Source organism: Arvicanthis niloticus, chromosome 12, assembly GCF_011762505.2.
Source record: "Arvicanthis niloticus isolate mArvNil1 chromosome 12, mArvNil1.pat.X, whole genome shotgun sequence".
Taxonomy (NCBI): Eukaryota; Metazoa; Chordata; class Mammalia; order Rodentia; family Muridae; genus Arvicanthis; species Arvicanthis niloticus.
Genome location: NC_047669.1, coordinates 63800149 through 63821500, shown reverse-complemented (window position 1 = coordinate 63821500; position 21352 = coordinate 63800149). Strand labels below are relative to the sequence as shown.

At 32.0% G+C, this 21352-nt stretch overlaps 1 protein-coding gene across 3 annotated transcripts in view; it reads right to left on the bottom strand.

Moving 5' to 3' along the window:
- The window catches only part of Ncam2 (neural cell adhesion molecule 2), a 409037-nt gene that overhangs the window by 29302 nt on the left and 358383 nt on the right, over positions 1 to 21352 (bottom strand). For 2 of the 3 annotated variants that reach the window (XM_034514690.2, XM_076943095.1), the window contains exons 13-15: positions 19705 to 19824; positions 17302 to 17423; positions 6056 to 6236 (exon numbers count right to left, since the gene is read on the bottom strand). In XM_034514690.2, coding sequence (XP_034370581.1) covers positions 6056 to 6236; positions 17302 to 17423; positions 19705 to 19824 — 423 coding nt within the window. Of the gene's footprint in view, positions 1 to 307; positions 569 to 6055; positions 6237 to 17301; positions 17424 to 19704; positions 19825 to 21352 lie in introns of those variants that run through there. The other variant, XM_034514691.2, reaches the window with a different exon arrangement.

Sequence of the window (21352 nt, the reverse complement as noted above, 5' to 3'; positions counted from 1 at the left end):
TGGTAAACACTATAAAATTGTAGAAATGTTCACAAAACTGGAAATTTTCTTTTAACAGTTTTAAAGACTTGTATAAGTGATTCACAATTTTATAAGATAACAATTTACATGTTTTATACTTTTGGATGGATGCTGAGTAATATTTGCAAACTAAAATGAAAACAAGACTCCCTATAGAAAATGCTTAAGTTTAATGTAACATTTGCTTTGAAAATAAAATTCTTTAGAGTCAAACATATTGTTACTAAAAAGAGTATTTGCGAGAAAAAACATTCTTATCAATTTCCTTCTGCATTGCTTTCTTCCAAGTTATCCAGATAAAATCCAAGAATGGGCTGCAGACGGGGGAAGGCTAATTTTGCAAACATAAATTGGACTGAAAAAAGTTGATTATAATTTTTGATTAGCCTGTAGCTACTCTTGTTATCTCTGTTCAGGGTGTACTATAGAACATAGAACACTAAAAAAAAACAGGACAAACTCATGGCTATTACAAAAGTAAACCCAACAGCATTCGAGTGCCATGACTGGCTTCCATTTCCACCTTTATTCTCTTCACAGCAATTATCTGTATGATAAAATCATTTTCCAACATAGAACACAATAAAATATAACAAAATTGTCAATATGAAAAAAAAAGAAATAGAAACAACAGTTGGAAAGAAAAAAGGAGAAAAAAAATTAATGAGCGTTTTACATACAGCTATTTACATTTACCTAGAAAACAATTACTCTGACAGACAATGATGATTAAAACATTATATCACATGTCTTTGAAAATAATTGCTCTATACTAAAAATTTTTATGATGCTTAAACCAGGGTGTCCAGACGTTATTTTTGTCAATTACTAAAATGAAAAAATTATGATATGATAAACATAAAAATGATAAGGAAGAAGTCATAGACAATCCCACTACGAATTTAAACATTAATAGTACCACAGTACCACAGTACACACGAGCCTGTAATAGTCCACAGTATTCTCTACTATAATTTATTATCATTTGTATTACATAGCTATTATTAAAATTTGAAAAAACTACTCTAAAATGCAAGTAAACATTTAGACACAAAAGAAGAGTAAAATGTATGAGAAACAAGTCAATTGTTTATTGACAAACTCTGTATATGGCTGAATCACTTCACAAACTATTTTGAAAATAATGCTTACAGCAATAATTTATAATTTTATGTTTTTGTATATGCTAAAATTTCATAATATTAGATTGTAACATCAGCATTTTTACCATATTGAGAATTCTAGAGAGCTAAAATCAAGTCTTGTTAATTTGACCATGATTTCATGATTTTTCTGAATTTATTTATTGTATATTCAAAAAATAAAATGAATCATTTAAAAGCATTTTTTGATTTTCAAATGAATTCTTTTTTCTAACTTCATTTATTCATTTATAATTGTATAATTATGTATGTAAAATGGAGCTGGCTCCCTAATATCTTAAAGACATATAGTTCTTTTTGTTTATTCCATTTCTGCATAAAGAAAAAGATGTATCTTCATTAATAAAGTATATTATAATTTAAAAACTATTTTTAAAGTCAGGATACTACTATTAAATAAGGAGATTATTACAGAGTAATACTTTATTCACATAAATGACGTGCACTTTATATGTAGGCCATTGTTTGGAATTATCATAAATGAGTATAAATAATGAGCTTTATTAGTAAAATATCTGGATATCGACTTGTACAGTCTATGATCATAATATATAAAAATATTAATCAATATAACCTTTACATTTTACATCTCTGTCTTAAAGAAAAGAGTTAAGTTTACAATTTTTATTTGCAACATTTCAGTTAACATCTTGAATTTATCCTTTATTTAAAACTGGAGAAAAAATCACAAAAATTGTGATTAAAATCTATTAAAATCATTTTTTACATATTATTGAAAAATATAACCAAACTCTGTTGAATGTTATGTATTTAAATGCTTCCAATATATTTATCACCAAAACTTTAATAATTACCTGAAGGTGGTAACTAAACCATTCTTAGTCTACAAAAATATGCCTCCCACATGTCTTAGTAGGGCTTGTCAATCGCTGGACTCAATTAGTAAATTAAAAAAGATTAGGAAACTTTGTACTATAATTTCTATAATTTGGTACTATAATTATATTTTCTATAATTGTAAAAATTATAATTTTATTTTTATTTTTATTTTATATATTTTTTATAATTATATATATTTTTATAATTATATATATTTTTATATAATTATAAAATTATAATTAATTTGGTAAAATTATAATTTTATAATTTGGTACTATAATTTCCTTTTTAAAAATTTCCACGTGGATACATTGTCTTTCTACCCACTACACAGTAGAGAAAGAATAAAATTATCTCCTACCTTCTAAACTAGTTTTGCAAGTTTCCATGTTGTGTCTAACCTATGGCTGGGTCCTTATTACATCAGATGTTAAAGAGTCCAGCTTTCTTCACCTTAAATGACTTTCTCTTGATTTCCACTTCCTCTACTCAAATTTATAGGCACGTTTCTTATAACCATTAACAACAAGGAGAAGTAAGCCTTGCCCTTGTGTATGACTCTTTTAAACCATTTATTAGTCTCTCTCTGAATCACTTTGGCAAAGCTGTATGCAATGACACGTGCACTTTTATCAATTTTTTCACAGCATTTCAAACAACGTTAGTGTACTTCAGGACATAATGACTTATTCTAACTTTCAAAGCCATTACTTGTGTATTTCTCTGTAAGGATTGGTTCTGATGCTTAGATCCTGCTCACCAATTGTCTGTTGATCTATCAATAAAGATACCAGTGACCAGTGACTCACGATGGGGCAGGACACTTAGAGTTACAGGGAAGGACAAGGGGAGAATGGAGAGAGCTGGGAAAGGAGGCAATAGCTACAGGAGATAAAACTAACCAGCTATGATAGTTTTCAGTTGGAGTGGACAATGGCCACTTTGTTTGTTTATGCCTTGGGTGTCAGGGGAGGTTTAACAGTAACCAGTGTTGTTATTTTATCTGTGGATACAAGGAAACCTGAGTAGGGGCTGGTAGTGAGGCCCATTTCTCAAGCTTAAGGTGTGGTAGAAAAAACTATATGCTATATTCTCCAGTAATTCTACAAGACCTTAATATTATATAGTGGTGATGGGTGGAAAATCCATGTTTCCTTCTTCCTGTATTGTAGTTCTGGGTACTTAGTTCTTGGATTCTTATTTCTAGACTTAAGACAAGTCCCCTAAACACAACTCCTGGGTCTGTAATAGTTCTAGAGCTGAGAAAATCTCAAGGAATATCAAAACAGAAACTCTTTAGGGAATGTAAATATTATTGTTGAGTGGGTTAATCTCTACTGATCCTCAAAATCTATTCACCTGTTAATTCTCACAGCCTCATAATATAAATTTCCAAGCCATGCTTTTCTTATTTGCAACATGAATATCTAAATATTAATTTGACATTACTTGTTTTATGGATAACAAACTATATACTCTAAACAAGGTGACACAAGGAAAGAGTGTACAGTATCAACTTCAACTATACTGTGGGAGGAAACTCATGAAACCTTTCAACTAGAATGGATTGGTAGACCAGATGGCTATTAGTTTCTTTAGAAACAACATTCTGAATCAATTTGGCAATACATGTTGTCTCATCACAGATACTTAGTCATATGAACACAGAGCATATAATGACTACACCCGTTATATGCTACTATCATTTTTCTAATTTTCTTTAAGATCCTGAGAGTTAATTACATGAATTTTATAAGCCATTGAGACATAGATCCACCCCTATGATTCTTTTGAGGCAAACATGTCTAAATTCTCTACAGATGCACTCAGTATTTTTTTCTAGTTGCTAAGGAAACAAGCATTTGTGTCAAAGATTTCTCATATGTAATACACATACTTGTAATTTCATTACTTCAAATATCTTCAGAAACTTTCTCCTAAGGGAAACATTTCATCATCCAATTTCACACTCATATAAGGTATATGCTATTTATTTGCTATTTATAGGCTATTTATTTACCACTTATTTATAGAACACTGAGATAAGAAGAAATACAATGGCTAAATTTTATTTTTCACAGATTATGTCATTACTTAAAGTTTACTTTATATTTTACAAGGAATATTTTTCACAGGTAACATAATTAATTATGGGATTCAGTATGAAAATGTTATGCATTTTACAGTATAGTGTGATAAAAATTTCTGTTTCCATCATCTTCAATATTAGTATTTTTATTGAGAAAAATCAATATATCAAAAATTTGAGTTGATATTTTTCTTTGGTGATGTTGTAAGATAACAGAAATTTATGTCGTTGTACCTATTAAATATTATATTTATTATTTTACATAAATCTTCATTTTTGTGTATAAAACACTAAAATTTTTGTTTGAAATTGCATGAAATGGCTAGATAAAGTCAAGCATAATTTAGTTTGCCTATATTAAACAATATGAGAATTCGGGAATTAGATATACTTTAGATTCCTTTGTCAGCTACAGTGATTTAGTTTGAGATCCTATTTAATTCACATTTAGATAACATGTAAGAAAAATAATTTCTATAAGCATAATGTAATTATAGATGAGGTTATTAGTATTTCAAATTTACTAGGATAAATAAATTGATAAATGGTACTATACCCAAACACTTTTATATAGGAAAATCAATCACATTCCAAGTGAAAGATTTAAGAATATATATGTCAAGTAGACTTGAGATGAATCAATCATTTAACTTCTTAAAGGCAAACCTTTAAAATGAGCATCTCTTCCTTGCCCTGCTCCTAAGAATATATTGTGATACCACAGAAATACCTTTCAAATTAAAAACTAATAATATTAGGAGCTACCAATAATATTTCTGGAGGACCCTATCTTTAAAATTTCAAAAATATACAGTTTAAAATAATTTTGAATAAATATTAGCCATACTTGGTTATAAGTTCAATTGGTTTTAAACCTTATGATCTGCAAAATGTAGTTTAATCAAAGACTAATGATATCAAACTTCATTCAAATTTAAAAGACTAGCATATTAAAAATCGTGTCACATTGATGTATTCTTGAATTATAAGTAAATTCATATAACCAGAATAAGGTTTTATATTTCTTTTTATTTGAAAAATATTATTTGTTAATAATGGTATATGGTACAAGTGAAATGAGTCACCTTTATAAATGAATATTTTGTTCTCATCACATATATGTAATGAAATATATTTTAAAAATATATTTTACAAACATATCCATATAGCACATAATAGTACTTATTGTGTGGAAACATTTTAATTTGCCACTTAGTACTTACTGTGTGGAAACATTTTAATTTGCCACTAACTGACATATTTTGATCTGGCATATGCCCTGTCTTCCTTGTATTCATAGAATGATTCTGAGAATAATTTTAATAACACGGTATTTTATTACCATACTAATATGTAATAGAATAAGTTTTATACCTGCCACAGTGATCAATGATTGAGTTATATTTTAAAATAGGCGAAAAGTTCCCTGATATAGTTGACCCTGCTTGTAACCCCAGCTCTGGTTCTTAATCACACTGCATTTTAAGTTGTTTCTGCCTCAGTGATTTTGTTTCCAAAATCAACTTCCTTGGTTAGGCATGGTTGAGCTTATCTGCAGCCATGGACAAACAAATCAGAGCTGGAACTAAGTTCCCAGGTGTTGTCAGAGAACTTGTATTTGCAAATGTTTCTTTTCATCTCACCAAATGTTTTCAGGTGGATTTCCATCTCTCCTTCTCCCCTCTGGTCCTCTCCCTCTGTTTATCATCCCCAATTCAATGAGACTGTTCCAGATATCAAGTCATTTCTTTTCAAAAATCCCCTATCTCATACTAACAGGAATGGTGAGACTCCATTATGACGTGCAATGGTAATCATGATTAGAACCTAAGACTGACATTTCAGTTTGTCTATTTAATTTTCATTATTTGTAAAATATACCAGAGGAGTTTTAAAAAATGATGTTGCACTAATTTTTAAGAAAGGATAACATCTGGCTTACCTTTAATAATGTTGGGCTTTGGGGGCATGCTGAACTCATATACAGTAGGCTCAGAATACCCCAGTCTGTTGGCAGCTGTAATTTGCACTTCGTAGCCCATTGTCCACTGCAGATGCTCCAGGATGATGTGGTCTTTATTTCCCTGCACCTTCTTCTCTAGCCACTGATCTTCTTTGTCTTTCTGTGGAAGTAGAGAAAGGGGGTTTAGTTAAGTAGTGGCATGAAAAGGTTTTACTTTAAATATAATTCATTGGAATAATGTAAATGGTTTTTATTATTTCAGTTTTCTTAAAATAGATATGTGATATTTCTAATGTAACCAATTCAGTGTCACTTCTAATATTTGTCTATATAAACATTAATATACATGCCAAGAACTGATGGTATTGCAAATTAATCATGTGATAGTATAATTCAACCTATTTAATTTTACTATTTATACTCACACACAAACTTGGTTGACAGTCATTTTTGACTATTAGTCAATAAATGGGTAATTGAAAAATTGCCAGAAACTATTACTAACGTTTGTTGAAGAGAACTGTCAATGAAGTAAAGATAGGAAAGTGTTTATAGATGTATACTATCAGTAGTGGTTTACATGACTGTAGGTAAATAATACATAAGGAAAATATAGAAAATACATTTTCAGTAACACTATATTATACGATGTTTTTTCCATCAACACTGAAAGACCAAATATGTCATTTTTGTCCATTTTCTTCTTTGTTTTCTCTCTTTCGTTCTCCAATTTTCTATTTCTATCTCTCTATCTCTACTTCTAATTCTATCTCTCTTCCTCTTCTGCCACTCTATCTCCTTCTTTGCATCAAGCCCTATATAGAGAAGATAACCTCAACCTTGCAGGAATACTGCCTCAGTTGCCTGATTCTTGCAATTTCATGTATCTGTTTTAAAATGCCCAGCTAAAGGACACCATGACTGGCTTCCATCTTTAAAGTTTCTATCTAAATATTATTTTTTCATTCTGTAAGAATTTTAGAGCAGTTGATACTTAAATAAATCTGTATTTTAAAAACCATCTAAACTACTATAATGAATAAAGAAAAAATGCCTTGCCTTGTTTATCTAAATTTAATTGTCTAATGGAAGGTAATAATTGGATTATCATTTAATCATTTATGTATATAAAAGTTCCAGAGAGATATACTATTAACAGTATATCTCACATTTATTTAAAACTTTAAGAACATAACCTTTGTTCATATGCATGCCTGTGCACATACCTGTGTGTTTATGAAAATGTTCACATTGATGCAAGCTTAATCTGTAACTGCAGTTACAGGAGGTTGTGAGCCTCAAAATAAATGTGTTGGTTACTCAACACATGTCCTTTGCAAGGCTTGTTAGTAATCATAACACTAAATTTCTAGCCTATGTGTCCAATTTTCAAACATTTTTAGTTATGTGTGGTTTATATAAAGACAGGAAATGCTGTCAATATTTTCATTCCCTTGTGTTTGTGGCATGAGTTCAATAATCAGAGATACTCTATGAAATTCTGATCTAGAGCCGTATGTGACTTTTATTTTGTATTTGAGGGAAGTCACATATGAGAAATTTAGATCATGCCTATTGATAGATTATTCTAGGGCAAAAATTATCCTTCTAACAGCTTATTTTTTCATGTATGAGTCCAAAACCGTACCAAAATATAAATTATGAAATTTTGAGATTTTATATAATTTTTCACATTTTCATAAATGCTATTTCCTAAAATCAGTTTTTAATACTAGTGCCTTCTAATTTATCAACTGTCTAACACTTAATTGCTTGAACTCATAATGTAGTAAATTAAATCCCTATGTCATCCTACACTGACAGTGAAAGGAAGCCAAGAGAGGCGTGATAATTCTCTCATATAAATTAATTTCTTTTCCATTCAACCTAAGACAAGGAGGTATTTTTATCCCCTAATTGCTACTCCATATGGAATGGAAAAAAAAATTAAGGTGGGTGTTACCAAATACTCCCCTAGGCATGAGAATCTCATTTACGCATTTGTAGACTGCCTAATTTATAGAACAAGAGTATCCAGGGAATGATTTAAGATAATGAGTGGCAAAGTATCCCTCTAGGTAGCTTAATGAGATGATTTGCTGAGTAGGACTATTACTAATATGCCAATTAAATAGTGAGAACAGGTTCTTTTAAAAATTGTCATGATCCTTGAGTAAAGCTTTTATCAACCAATTCTTTTTTGCAGGAAACAATAAGACCATATGACAGTTAAGGCAGCTGTTCCTTAGTGATGCACATCCTAATGTCAACATGTAGGGAATTACTGCCTGTGCGCCACATAAAGAGCAGTGTTTTGTATTCTGAAAGAAACTTCTTAATGCCCTCATCCTTGACAAGAAGTAACCATTACTTTGTTAAGACTTTGTAGAAACTGTAGCCAACACAATCTTACATTAAAAAAAATAATTACAAAATGAGATATGAAAGTCATGTCAATGGGCCAGTACGCATTTTGGTCCTTCTATCTCCTGAGTTGTATAATTTAACATCCATAGGAGTAGTAAGCAATTCTCAGACCTTACAGTTTCTTGATTACATATTCTGTTTACCCACTCCTTGTAGGCCCTTACAGAAGTAATCAGAACACATGCAAATTAACTTTTCTATTTGCCACTTAAAAGGTATAAAACTTGTTATCAGTTCTGCTATTTTCCTACTACAGGACTATTTGTAAATGAATAACTTGAGTTAACATGTTGATTCATAGTTATATTAGTTTTTTAGATAGTCTGTTTTATAATATCAATATTAATATAAATAAAACTTAGCTTCTTTTTTCATAGCAAAAATCATAAGGAAAATAAATTACCCCAATACTTCTTACTTTCTATTACTCATAGCTATTTGCCATTGGAAACATTTCAAATTATTCCTAAATTGTTGTCTTTAAATGTATTTCAATATACATGCTAATAAGTTTTGGAGGGCTAATATATTTTAATATGCATCAACTTATAACTAGAAAATATGTTTTCTTCATAATCAAAGCTCAGCTTTCTTTATTCACCAACTTAAGACTCTTTAATAAAGTATGTTTATCTCACCCATTTAGGCATTAGTATACATATCTAGATTTCAAGTAGTTTTAAATGGTCAGCTAACACTTGAAAATGTGTGCCCTAATCAGTGTTGCTTGTTCAAATTGATTTTAAGCAACTGATTTTCTTCATTTTTTTTTAGTTAGGAGAAACTTAGAATACCAACATTAAGAAATAGTTATGATCACATTGCAACCACCAATTTAACCGAAATTGGTGGAAAACTGTCAGATGCATAAAAGAAAATTGGTTAAGTTATACGTAGTTAGTTACATTAATACTACATACTTAAAATAACTTCTTACATTTTCATATCTACTCTTTTAGATTAATTGATTTTTCTTTATTCTCCAAATAACTTAATTTGATCTCATAGTGTTATTGCCACAAAAGTTAACCCCCATGGAGTGTTCATAGAGAGTTTGAATCCTCTTTTTAATACTCTAGGTAATTTCTAAAACATCCTATTCTGTCTTTTTAATGGGTGAGTGAACAAATAAAAGCACTATAACAGAATAATGTGTGCTTCAGGGTTCAGGAGCTACAAGTCATTATTCTCTTTAAGAATGTCTACAATCTTGTCTTTACTTGGTGAAATTAAAATTAAATGTATGTTTGAAGGTGGCACATAAAGACTATATCGTCTCAGATATATTGTTTCCATATACAGCACAGTTGAATGTTTAACTAAAAGAAGAAATCAAGTGAATATTTTACACATAACAGGTACTTAAGAGATTCAAAACATTGGCTCACAAGACTGAAGGCAGAGAAAGATCATTGTACTGTGCTTGCATACAACTTGTGTTGTTGGAAGAGCAAATTTTTGGAGGACAAACTATCCTCCAATGAGAGCAAATGTTCTTTAGACTGAGGCTGCACTCTGCAGAAGATATTGTCTTATAAGAAATACATAAGTCCGCTAAGGCTATGATAGATACTACATTTATGAAAGACAATCTTTACCTTGAAAGTAAAGATACTCATATCAGGAACCCTAATATTGACTTAATCTCACTAAATTTCTTTGTTAGCTACTTATGTGAGCACTAGACAAAATCTCCTGTTTATAATTTTTAGCATTTCTGGTCTCCAGGTGTGTGACTAACTGTATCTTCTTGGAGATTCTTGAATCCAGGTATTTGTATTAAAACTCTCTTTACTTTAAGGATTTTCTGAACTCTCTCAAACTCTTTTCCCCCATAGCAGTGATACAATTAATAACTCTTTGCAAGACATGGCAGGAGAAATAGACTACAAGGAAAGAAGAAACAGACCAAGGGAAGGAAGAAACCACACAGGGTAATTTAGATGGGAATGATCAAGTACACTGTATGCATTTCTGAACATTTCATAGCAGCACTAATTAAATAAATGGCTAGTATACGCTAATACCATGTGAAACAGCAGTAGCTTCAGTATGGGATTCAGGCGGACTGAGAAGCAAGCAGATGGTAAGTGTATTTTCAAAAATGTAAAGATGATCTAATTCCTCAGAAAATCTTATGCTGATGCAAATTCAAAGCTGTTGCTGTTGAAGCAACAACACAATTCAGGGCGTGGCACAATCTCCACAGGCATATTTTACTTGCCTATTAATGCTTTCATATTTAATATATATATATATATATATATATATATACTCTGTGTCTTCTACCATATAATTCTGTGCTCCAACAGGTAACCTAAATTCCCTACTTTCCTTTGGTCATTCAAAGACTACGTAGGAAGTACACTTTATGTTTGGCTAACTATAAATGGGAAATAAATAAAGAATGAGCAAAATCCTTTTAAAAATGAACATGGGCTCCAAACAATTGTTTTACCAAACTTGTAATATGGGTCTAGAATTGTATGTTTAAACCAGTGCTGCCAGGACCAGTGAGTGAGACCAGTAATATAAGAATTGATTGATGATCAAGTGTAGTGCACTTAAGTTAACTTTCAAATGTACATTTGAATTAACAGTCATTTCCATTATGGAATTAAAGACAAATCCTCTGATAGTTTGGAATTGGAGAGCTGGAAATTGGATCTGACTAATGACAAAGGCACAAGAATGTGAGATACTGGATAAACTCTACCAATTTTGTTGCTGTTTCGTTTATTGAGGAAGTTATTTCTCCTGATGTCATCCACGTCATCCTATGTTGTGAGAATTTCTCACCTCATTTTCCAATGTACTGAAATAAGTGCTGTATGGCACCATGACCAACTCAAAAGTTCTCTTTTATTGGGAAGCTTAACATAGGCATTGGTCTAATGGGCAGCACCAGGAAAGATCTGTGACATCATCTTGACAAGAGAAAGAAAATGCACAGACAAATTTTAAAGATAATTTTTATGTATTTACTTTATAATTGTAATTTTCTTTATTTTTGAAATTGGATGCATGTTCACAATGATATACAATTTTAACCACCTCCATCTTTCCTCCTCCTCCTCCACTTCATCCTATTCCTTCCAAATTCATGTCTTTTTTATTTTCAATTTTGATGATTGGTTTAAATAAAGACAAAAAATTGTATCCATGATGACTTTGCAAATTAAAGTATATTGATGACCAAATATTTGCAAATTGTAGTATATTGATTATCATTTTATAAATTTTAATCACTTCAATATTATTAATTTCATTATGATTGATGATTATATACTTCAATACATATTTTATACATACATAACTTCTTATAGAAGATTCATTTTGGTCTATACTTAGAAAAAGTAAATGTATTTCCAGATATTAATATGTAATAATCTTAGATAATTTTCCTTTTCATTTTTTCCATTGAAAATATTTTTCATATAAAATATTCTGGTCAAATTTTCACTTTCTCCAACACCTTCCTAGACCCTCTCCAACTCACCAAACAAAAACCCAACAAATCAGAATAAATATGAAATACCAATGAGAAAGTACCCCCCCCCAAAAAAAAAGCCCACACAAACCCACAAAATCAGATCATATAAAATATGAAGTCAAAATAATGATATACAAGCAAAACCCAACTAATACAAAAAAAAAAAATTATCAAACTCTTCAGGAAGGGGAAGGCTTCCCATCGATGAGAACCAGCCTTAGCATATAAAGGTGCATTTAGAGTAGGGGCATCTTCTTTTGAAGCAAGACAAGGCAGCCCAGTTAGGGGAAAGTGATCCAAAGGCAGGCAATATAATCAAATAATAGCTCTGCTCCAGCTCTAGGAGAGCAAATGAAGATCTATGTGCACAACTATTATGCACAGGGCTTAGGACTGCCCATGCATGCTCTCTGGTTGGAAGTTCTGTTTCGGAGCCAATATGGGCCCAGATCTGTAGGACCATGAAAGGCAACCTGATTTCTGGTCGAGCACAGGCTGTAAATCGACGGAGACCCCAGGGGATCCTAAGGGAAGGCATGCCTTTTGCCACACTCTCGGACTTTAGGCTCATGACATGAGGACACAGTAGGACAACGCCCACTAGTCCCTCCACAGGTAGAGGGCGTGACTATAGGCAGTGGAGCCTCAAGACAGATCTTCATATTAACGAGGTACCTAAAGGTCAGAGGGGCTTACCAATTAAACATTCTTTCCCAGAACCTCCTCCCTGCAAAAGGTATTTAATCTCAGACCCGCCCTGAGAAAATGGGGATATAGTTTTCATCTACTTTCCACCATAACAATAAACATCTTAAGACCATGGACTGTTTCTCTTCTTCAGGAACCACTGCGTGGAAAACTGGAGCAGGCCTTTGTTACAGAGCCACTGTCTAATCTCTGCTGACGACCTTTGTGCATTCCCAGCCATGGAGACCACCAGCGATCCAAGCCAAGTGAGATGCTAATCCCCTTGGGGTGCAACCGGAACTTCTCTCCCCCACTCCCCTTCGGATGTGGCTGGGCCCAATCCAGCCCATATGCTCCCACTTCATTCTCTGCCCTTTCGCAACCCCCCAGCAGCTCCTGGCGGCCCAAGAGTCTGAGTTCCGGATCTCCACAGGACCTCAGACTGTGTTCCCGCCACCCCCAGCCTGGTCTTGCTGCTTCACAAAGTCCATTGCTCGCCTGGCACCAGAGTGGGGAGAGTACAGTCAACTTTCTGTGCCTCTGCCTCTCCAAACAGCAGCTCTAGCCCCTTGGGCGGGGGAGGGGGCTTGGACGTGGGACCCACACTTCAACCCAACAATTGGTTGGTCTGGGACCAGCACACACATAAATTAACCCAACAGTTCTGTAGGTTTTCTTGTGGTATGCTTGACTCCTCTGGCTCTTTTAATCCTTCTCTTGTTCCACAAAACTCTTTAAGTTCAAATTAATGTCTGGCTGTGAGTCTCTGTATCAGTTTTCATCAGGAGCTAGACAAAGCTTCTCTGATGACAGTTATAAATACTGTTTTTATATTTTAAAAGCCATGTACTGCTAGGTTTGTGCCTACCCTTATGTGTGGTTAATATGCCCAGTGAGACTCCATTAGAGAAAACTAACTTTTTTTAAAAAAATGGGTATCCAATAGAGATAACTATGTTTTTAATAAGAACTTTAAAAAGGTACATACATATCATTAAAAATCCAAAATGCCAATATAAATGTTTTACAATGATTGGCTAGAAATGGAAACATTTTTTTGTCTTCAATCATGCCTGGGGTTAATATTAGCAGTTTAGTAAGTTAGAGCCAATGAGGTAAAATATGTTGCACTATGGAACAAAATTCTTAAAATTCTATTATTATATAAGGCAAAATAGTGTTATCTTTTTCAAAAAAATTGATAAACATTAAAATAATAAAATTAATGTTCCTACCATTTCAAGTAGTTATTGGTTTCACTAAATCAGACTACTATGTAAGTTACTTTATATTGAGAAATCTATAGAGAAATCATGTTTAGTTCCTAAAATGTATTTGATTTGTGTATGTAAATTTATATGTGTGGACATTTGGAGTGTCAAGTTGCTCATGGAAATAGCAGAATATAATTTGTAACCATTTTATGCCAACTTACATCAGATGTGTCTTGAAGATTGAACTCTGGTCTTCAGGCTTGACAAAAGGCACATTTATACTCTAAGCTATCTAAAAAGGTCCATAATAGATAAAATTTTATTTGTATAAATTCAATTTTAATTTTTTGTTGAAGTCTCATTTTAAAAAACTATTTGGTACAATATGGGCAGATTCAGCTGAACATTATATGGCAACCTTTGATTCCTGACTCTCCACATCTTGAAAATAAATGTAAAGCCATCTTCTAAAAAGAATAATGTAAGCTGAATAAGAATAAAACCCTGTTGCAAGAACGGACAAATATGAAAGAAAGTAATTTCATCACTGATAGTATTTCTGAAATGCTATCCTAATCCCGGATTACCTAACAAATAAACATCTAATTCCAAAGGGGAAAAAAATCTTCTTACTTTAATACCTTTTAATCATATTTCCTTTTGCTGAGTTGAATGTATATTTCAAAAAGAAGCAGTCAATACTGAATTCAAGAGAGAAATGTGAAGAACAAAAAGAAGCATTTGCTTCCTGAGAGAATATTAAGGATGACCTCTTCTACTCTAGTGTTTATGAGCAGCTGATGAAACACAGAGTTCCCTGCACACAAGCCATGCTCTTGTACTGTGTTGTAACACAGCCAATTAAATTTTGTGTTTATTATGTTATTTCTTCTATTGGTGGTTTGATGAAAAAGAATGTCACATGTTGTAGTGTAGCTAGTTTCTAGATGTAATCCTAGTTTACTAGAAATTACAGCACTCCTAGAATTATTAGAAATAAATAATACAGCACTCCTAAAGTCTGTCTGAGATATTGAAACTTAATAATAATAAGGGTTTAAAAGGGTTAGAATATAAATGTTCACCACTGTGCATTGATGACAACAACCTTCTTGCATTGGGTGTAGTATTTGTGTTACTCAACTATCAATCTATTGCATTATAGAAACATAGCTTTAATTTCAAGTAAAAATATTTACAGAAAAACATAATAATGCATTATTATTTCATTGTATTTTAGTGTTCGCATAATTTTTGATGTCTTTTCTCAGAAGTCATTAATATTTATCAACATTTTCTAGCAAACATTTTCTGAGTACAATTGTAGGTAGGTAAGAGACATATGGGAACTGTTTAGAATAATTAATGATGCAGCTCTAATCTATGTTCTTTAGACAAAGAGATTGTTTTGTTTGCATAATTTTCAAATGAGAAAATGAGATATTGCCAGAAAATTTTATCAAATTGTATTGTATTGTCAGATAAGATCTACTTAGGGTCCAAGGGCATTTTCCGAGGCTCACTGAAACAGAATCCATATGGCAGAGGATACAAAAGACATCTTCCTGTTCTTTATGGCCAGCTTGAATCCTAAACCAGGGAGAATGATCATCTGTGAATAACCTCAAAATCAGATACAAGTAAAAAACACTAAGGGACTTACTTAGAAGATTGAGTTTATGTGTGTGCATGTGTGTGTATGCATGTGTGTTCATATGTGTGTGTGCATGTGTGTGTATGTGTGTCTGTGATTTGTGTAGCAATAATAATTTAAAAATATGAGCCAATAAATTTAAAAGGAAATGTTGATGACCATGTAAGTTGTTGGAGGGATAGGGGGCAGAGGAATTAATGATACTATATATAAATTTGAAAAGAAAACTCCCCTGTAAAAGGAACACTAGAGTTTAATAGAAAATGGTATATAAAATTGATTACTGTTGCACTCCAAACCAAATCAGTTCCTAATGGTTTAATATCAAATCTTCAAGTTAAAAATAGTTTTAATTTACAAAATATACATTCTAAGAAACTATTATAAATGTATTCAAATACTATAAAAAGGCACAATTGTTAGCACATCTATAGAAAATAAAAACAAAATTAATTTTCTGTGGGAAATTTTTTGGGGAAGTTTTGAGAAGGAATCAGTCTAAACGAACATTAGCCTCATGTATAATAAAGAAAGAGGATGAATGTTCATGGGAAATGTTGCTCACTATCATATAACAAGCTGAATTGTCCTTCCCAAACTCCTTTAACAACACACAAGTGGCTCCTAATTTCAGCAGTCCTTCACTCTCCAATTCAGAATTAACAAAAATGATTCCTTTTACTAAAGTTCAGTGACCATTCTTTATTTAACTTTTGATGGATCTATTCATTATAATAACTTGTTCTTAGGTGTGATGTACTAATATTCCTCTCATGAGCAGTTGACCTTCATTGTCCACTCGAAAGAATTAAGAATCATTTACAGGAGCTAGAGAAATGGTTCCATGGAGAAGAGCACTAGCTGCTGTTCCAGGGGAAACGGACTCAATTCCCAAATCCCACATAGTGGCTCGCGACTGTCTATAAAGTCAGTGCCAGCACATCTTAAAGACACCAGCCATAAAAATGTGTGTGTGTGTGTGTGTGTGTGTGTGTGTGTGTATACATATATGAAGTTACAGTTAGGTGGCTCCTTTGTATATGGTGCTAAGTCAGTCAAAATACCTATATACAAAACATAATAAGAAGTTTTTTATAAAGAATCTTCTAGAAGCACATACATAGGCATATGTACGAGGATGATTCTAAGAGGTTTAGGGAGAAGGAAAGACTCACTGTGGTTAAAAGTGAGTGGCCCTGTCTCATGGACTAGAGTCCAGTATGTAGTAAAGGGACAAAGGTAGCTGAACGCCAGCATTCCTCTTTCTTCTTCTTCACTTCCAACCCTGGGTAAGTATAGGTCACAAGGAACTACCAATATTTAAATATATGTCTCAAATTAAATTATCCCTTACATAAGTACTTTTATCAGATATGATGTTGCAACAATATGAGAAGTTGCTAATAGAGTTTCTACATTAGATACAATGAAACACATATCTAGATTAACTTACTAAGATCAATTGGAAACCCGATAACACTAGTTATAGAAAGAAAAAAAATCATTATTTATTTTTAAATCACATTTAAGAAATATAATTAAGGTCAAAACCATCGAAATATTTTGAATATTTATGGTCATAATTTAATAAGAGAAAAAGTCACAAACATAATGTTGAATTTAGTGAATAGAAATATTAACATTAACCTTTCATTATTAATTATACATGCATTTGTAACTAATCTTTGAGATCATTGTGAAATTATATAATAAGATATAAAATTCAATATAATAGTCAAAAGATACTTACACTTCTGTATTTCACAATGTATTCTAAAATGGGAGCCCCTCCATCATCTTGCTTGGTGATGCTGATTTTAAAACTCTTCCCACTGCTTGGCTGTCCGTGTATGGAAGGGGGACTTGGCTCACCTAAGAAGCAACACAATATTTCTTCATGAACACTCACATTACATTCCTGATGATTAAGCCAACATCTTATATAACTCAAATATATGACATTTTAAATGATTTACTTTAGACATTTTGTGTCTTTGTGTTATAACTTGATGCTTGCTTATATAATAAATTTTAAAGATCAGATGTTTTAGTATAATTTCTATGCTTACAGTGGGAATTTTCATGTTATATAGAATAGGTTAATTTTATAATGATACTATAACCATTTTCTTTTAATAATAGCATTTTGGAATAGTTAACAAGAAGAAATTAAATTTCTAGTGACAACTGTATTACATATACATGCAACTGAAAGTATGCATTCATAGTTTTAAAACTGAACCTAAAAATATTATGTTTTATATTTTGAAGTAGGGCTTCATGAACGCTCCCATTATTTATTATGAAATGTTAGTGTCCAAGCTACTATAAATCTAATGCATATGATCACAGTGCTGAATGTCACTTTATTGCAATGCACAATTCATTAGAAAAATAACATATTAAACAAAAAATAGATTCTGTTGCAATAAGATTGATAAAATAATGTTTTCCTTGTGCATAAATTCCAATGCACTAATTAATTAAAAAAAAACTGCAGCTAATTTTAAAGGATTCACAGTGCTTGGAGAAAGGTTTAAGTGTCAACCATAGTATATTATGAGAAGAAAAGTTTTATGAATTAAAAGGAAGGAAAACATTAGAAAAATGAAAGTTGTGGTGGTGGTGTTGGTAGTGGTGATGGTAGTTCATTTGTGTGTGTTTGTGTGTGTATTTGTGTATACATACATATGAATGTAGGTGTGCATCTATGCACATGACAGAAGTAAATTTTTTATTTCTTTTTCTATTGCTCTTTTCTTTTTTTTTTTGATACAGAACATATACCAATGGCACTATATTTATTGACCAGTGAACACTAAGGATCCACCTAGCTCTACCTCCCAATGAATTCTGACATTACCAGCCTACAACATTGCCCCCAACTTTCATAAAAGTGCTATGGATCTCAACTCAGATTCTCATGCTTACATGACATAGCAAACATTTTGATGACCGAACTATGCCCTCAGTCCCAAGAGCAGAAATTAGTTTCTTAAATATGCACACCAATGATTCAAGGGGAGAAAACTTGTCTGTAGTCTTTCAGTACAGGAGTAAATAGAACTGCAAAGGTTACCAAGGGTGTTATTGAATGGATCAAGTCTCTATTTCAAACCAGTTTGCAATGTCTGCATGTCCTCAGCAGTGGAGGAAAAACAAATGGTTAGGTCTGTACAGAAAATAAACATAATTCGGCTGCTTCAGTGTTTTTCTGATGGAGAAAGCACTGGGCATATGTTTATCTAGACAGAGGTAGGAATTGGAATGGAGGTGTCTTGGAGGATTGTAAGCAAGAAGGAACAGATGTATTTAGAGAAGCCCGCATCTAAGCTCTGATTTTGAGTAGAAATACCTAAGAATCTACCTAGGAGTCATCCTAGTGAAAAAGTAACAAGGAACTGAAAAGATGGCATTACTAGAAATGGAGAGAAGGGGTGTCATATAATGGATTTTGGGAAGTAACAGAAAAATCATTGTTCAAAGATTGAAAGTAGAACTTTACTGTTACTCATTTTGTTGACTTAATGTGTGCATGCAGCATGCCAGAGGCTGTCCCAGAGTTTGAAACAGCCATGTTCAATCCTCTGCAGTAAATTGTCTCACATTTAAAAAAAATGATTTACTTAGTACAAAGACAATGCCTTTGTATGTGAAAATAATTATAGATAAACACAATTAACTAAAATTACTCAAAACATGATAGTTTTGACAAAAATCTGACACATTATTCTGTCCCTCTTGTAGTCAATTTTTGTAACCTTAATTTAGAATTTTGTATTCTATTTCATTTATTGTTGACATAATTTGCGAGATATTAGCTGTGTTTCATTAAAAGTGACATGTCAAATAACAGTTGTCTATGAAGACAATATAATATGCGGACGTAATGTAATTAATCACACTATAAATACAAAAGATTTCCTAAGAGCATATTTAGAGTTTATATTCCACTGCCTTCTTTCTTTCTTACCCATCTTTAGAGAAATGCCATTTTTATAACCCTGGAGTTACCACCAACTCAGAAATACATTCAGCAGAGATATAATTCACTTACCTACATTATTGAAATGCCTTTCTGCATTTAAAAATCCCATTAAATTTGCAAGAGAAGGATCTGGTAACAGGGAGTAGGCTGGTGCTGATTACTTACGGACTGGCAGTGTCTGGAATATTTCTATTTTGCTGTAGTCTCCTTGTCCTTTGCCATTCACTGCTGCGACCCTGATCTCATAAGTCGTATTTGGTTCCAGGCTGCTCAAAACAACCATCGCTAAAGAAAACAAAACAAAACAAACAACAACAAAAAAAAAAAAAGAAAGAAAAATCATATGCTTACATTATTGCAATATGGAAAAGCAGTGGGTTTATTATAAATTTGGAGACTATTCTCTCCATAAAATACCTGAAAAGAAAAATATAACGTCATATGACCATAATTTGTGAGCAGTCTATTTTATTAACTCGATGGTAGCTCCTAGAAAAGCATTAAAATTCAAAGAAAAAAATAGAGCTTCTTTTTGAACACAAACACAAATTTCAAACAGTTACTGAATTATTATTTTTGATTTCTAAGAATTAAAAAAATCATATAAATATATTGTCTCTTTTGTATATCTATGTACCTTATTTATACCATATTAGTTATTTCTTCATAACTTAATGGAAACATGGGATTCCATGTAGGTTTACTGGACCTTCGATGGGAATTATTTTCTCTCATGACAAAGATGTTACATAAATTTGAATTTGCAGCAACTGAGGTAACATTCATTTTACAATCAGAATGAATTCAATTAACTTTAAATTCTGCCTTGTTTCAATCTTCTTACTTGTACATTTGATTTAAATTTTTTTCTGAGATAAACTATGAAAGCATGGGTTTATAATCATATAATTAAAAAGGCAAAAATCAAAAAGTATAGAAATACATCTCAATAAGAAACCGGTGGTGGCACATGACAAACGCCATAGTTTCACACATAATTTGACTTTGCTTCAGGTTCTAAAACAATGTGTCTTAATAGGTTTTTGTTGTTATTGTTGTTGTTTTATAATGTAGCTATAAAAATTTCATCATTACGCCTATATGATAGTATTTATATTTAATAGCAAATAATAATTAATGGAGACCCAATCTCCCAGAAAACTCCTTATTCTTGTGCTATAATCTCAAAAATTAAGAAGAATTATTTTTTAATTAAAAGAATCCAATGGGACTGGTACCTTTATATTACAATCAAGTCATGGATTTTTATATAATAAACCACCATACAAAGTCAAATGGATAAATCACAACAGAATAGATGATTAGTCATAAAAATGATTAAATTATACTCAATAACAACTAAATTTACAAAGTAAACTTTATATACTTTATTTTTATAAAATTAATAATAATAATAGTAGTAGTAGTAATTTCTCCAGGGGAAAATGTTTCAAGATATACCATAGTTATTTTTTATGTAAACTACAGAATATGTTATTCAGATTACCTAAAACCAGATATTTTTATGTGGTTTTATCTTTAATTTTCTCCATGAATTTATTTATTCACTCACACTACATTCCAATCATTGTGCCCCTCTTGTGCCCTGTGTTCCCCCTCATGAAGACCAAATTGCACATCTGTGTCCAGCTACATATATGTGTTGAGACTCTAGGTCCAGCCTGTTTGTGCTCTTTGGTTGGTGGTTCAGTTTCTGAGCACCCTCCAAAATCCAGGTTAGTTAACTCTGTTGGTATTTCTATGGAGTTCCTATCTTCTTAGGAGCCCTCAGTCCTTTCCTCAATTATTTCAT